At 32.1% G+C, this 2,486-nt stretch overlaps 1 protein-coding gene across 1 annotated transcript; it reads right to left on the minus strand.

Moving 5' to 3' along the window:
- Nucleotides 1-1,119: 1,119 nt before the first annotated feature.
- LOC107658523 (trace amine-associated receptor 13c-like) lies at nt 1,120-2,088 on the minus strand. The gene has a single exon (XM_016447116.1). The coding sequence runs from the start codon at nt 2,086-2,088 to the stop codon at nt 1,120-1,122; it is 969 nt and encodes a 322-aa protein (XP_016302602.1).
- Between the last annotated feature and the right edge of the window lie 398 nt (nt 2,089-2,486).

Raw genomic sequence — 2,486 nt, forward strand, 5'->3', positions numbered from 1 at the left:
AATCCAGCAAAGCAGGAAAACTGTCACAATGAATCTTAATGTCAGAGCTGATTTGCTCTCAGATTTCCTCCTCTCTGAACCTGCCATTACACATTTACCACCCTTTTACTTGCTGATGTGCAACATCCTCAAATACAAAGTAATCACTGTAGAAAGATTTAATTCAGTTATTAAAGCTATTCCTGTAACAATACTTCAGCTTGTCAAAAGTCAACTTTTACTTATATTTCTCTATCTGTGACAAACCTAAAATTAACTTTAGAAGGTGTTAACTGAGAAAAGATTTAATAACAAACATATTGGTAATATTTTCCCAAAATAAAATATCTCCTAGAGGGAATTTTTTTTGGAACTCTGTAATTGAGAATATTGACTGGAGAAGAGCTTGGTTAATTCCTTTTAAATATTGTATTAATAATAAAAAAAAAGAAATACACTTCAAAATTCTACATACCATTTACCCATCTAAATCTCTAACATCAAGATACAATGATATTGATGATGTATGTTGCTTTTGTAATAGTGAGAAAGAGATGCTGACTCATTTATTTTTTGACTGTAAAGTCGTAAACAGGTTTTGGATTGATCTGGCAAATTATATATTTCATTTAGTGAATATTAATTACTGCTTTACTTTAAATAATGTTATTTTGTGTTATGAAAACAAAAGCAATAAAGATCTAGAATGTATTGTTAACCTTTTTATTTTATTAGCAAAATTTCACATACATAAACAAAATTCATCTCCTGTGTTAAAAGTGTTTTTGTCTGATCTTGACTGTTATATTTCTTCAATAAGACTGTTAAATAATAAAAAGTCTGTGAAATGTTTAAAATACTATGATATCTTCCATCCCCCCTTAGCACTTTGTAATATCATTATATGTAAAATCTAAATGTGCGCTATGCTCTGGTTTTCTTTTTCTTGTTTTCTTTTTGTTTGTGTTTGTTTTTAATATATATATGTGTGTGTGTGTGTGTGTGTGTGTGTGTGTGTGTGTGTGTTTATATTTTGTTTTGTTATTATTTGTATGTTCCAGCATTCTTCAATAAAAATAAATAAATAAATAAAATCACTGTAGAAAGAAACACAACTTTTAAAAATTAGAAACTGATCATTTACGTATCCTCTGGGAAAAGACTGAAGTATTCTGATGATGGCTTAAATATTTTTAGAGTCATTATGTGTTTAGCTGATTTTCTAAACCATTTATAAAACAGTGCATAGATAAGTGGATTCATACAGGAATTCATGTACAAAATCCAGCATGTTACATTAAATTCAACAGTTGACTCATTTCCTTCAATAAGAGTCACTATATAGTAAGGTATCCAACACATAAAGTAAACCATTACCACAATACCCAAAGTTTTTGCTGCCTTTCTTTGTGATCTGCTGACACCTGTGACAGAATTTACAACCTTGGCTTGGTATTTTGCAACACAGAAGATTTTCACATATATAGACATGATTATAGAAGAAGGGGCAACGAAAGTGACTATGAGGTCTGTGACAACATGTTCAAATTTGAAAGAAACTGAACAGTCTCCATAACACCTGTCTTGTGTCTCTGGGTAGAACATTGAATTGTATAAGATAATGACAGAATATATGCTAGAACAGAGCCAGTTTATAATAATGCAAAAAACAACTTTATCAGTCGTGACCCTCACTGTGTATCTCAAAGGGTCACTCACAGCAATGTAACGATCTACGGATATAAAGACTAAATTACCAAGAGACGCTGAAACAACCATAAAAGCAATAAATAAAAAAAGAGAACAAAATGTCTCTCCAAAGTACCAGCATGATTCTATGAATGTGATGCCCATTAACGGTATAACAATCAGTCCCACGATCAGGTCAGCCACAGCCAGAGAGAGAATGAGCAGGTTGGTTGGAGTGTGGAGCTGCTTGAAGTGAGAGATGGAGATGATCACCAGCAGGTTCAGAAACACAGTAAACACTGATAATAAAAAAATGAACATGTACAAAATGACATACTCCACTTCAGGTTTGATTTCTCTGAAACATGACAAATTGTTGTTTGGAAAGCAATATTGGATTTCTTGACTGTTGTCCTCCATGATGCTCTGGTCAAACATTTTCACAATTGATTATATCCTTTGTAGCCTGCCCCTGTCCTCAAAGCTGCCACTTCAAAGCTGTGGTACAATATTTCAGCTGTCAGTTTGACTTTCTGCTTTCTATAACTGATTGGATTCTAATTTATATGTACAGAAAACAAGGACATCCCATTAAATGTGAAGTTGCATTAAACCCACCTACTAATTAAATATTCAGTGATGAATTGGATGGAGTCTGTAATATAATATTTGTGAGTGTGCAAATATTTCATAAAATACAAACACTGAAATTTAATCTTAGTTTTTGTCTGTAAAGCTTTTAAAAGACATCTTCTTACTTTTATGACCTTCTGAATATAAAACACCTGTCAGATGTCTAAGGTCTTTGGATTAGAGAC

This window comes from Sinocyclocheilus anshuiensis, unplaced genomic scaffold, assembly GCF_001515605.1.
Source record: "Sinocyclocheilus anshuiensis isolate Anshui unplaced genomic scaffold, SAMN03320099.WGS_v1.1 scaffold343, whole genome shotgun sequence".
In the NCBI taxonomy this organism is placed as follows: Eukaryota; Metazoa; Chordata; class Actinopteri; order Cypriniformes; family Cyprinidae; genus Sinocyclocheilus; species Sinocyclocheilus anshuiensis.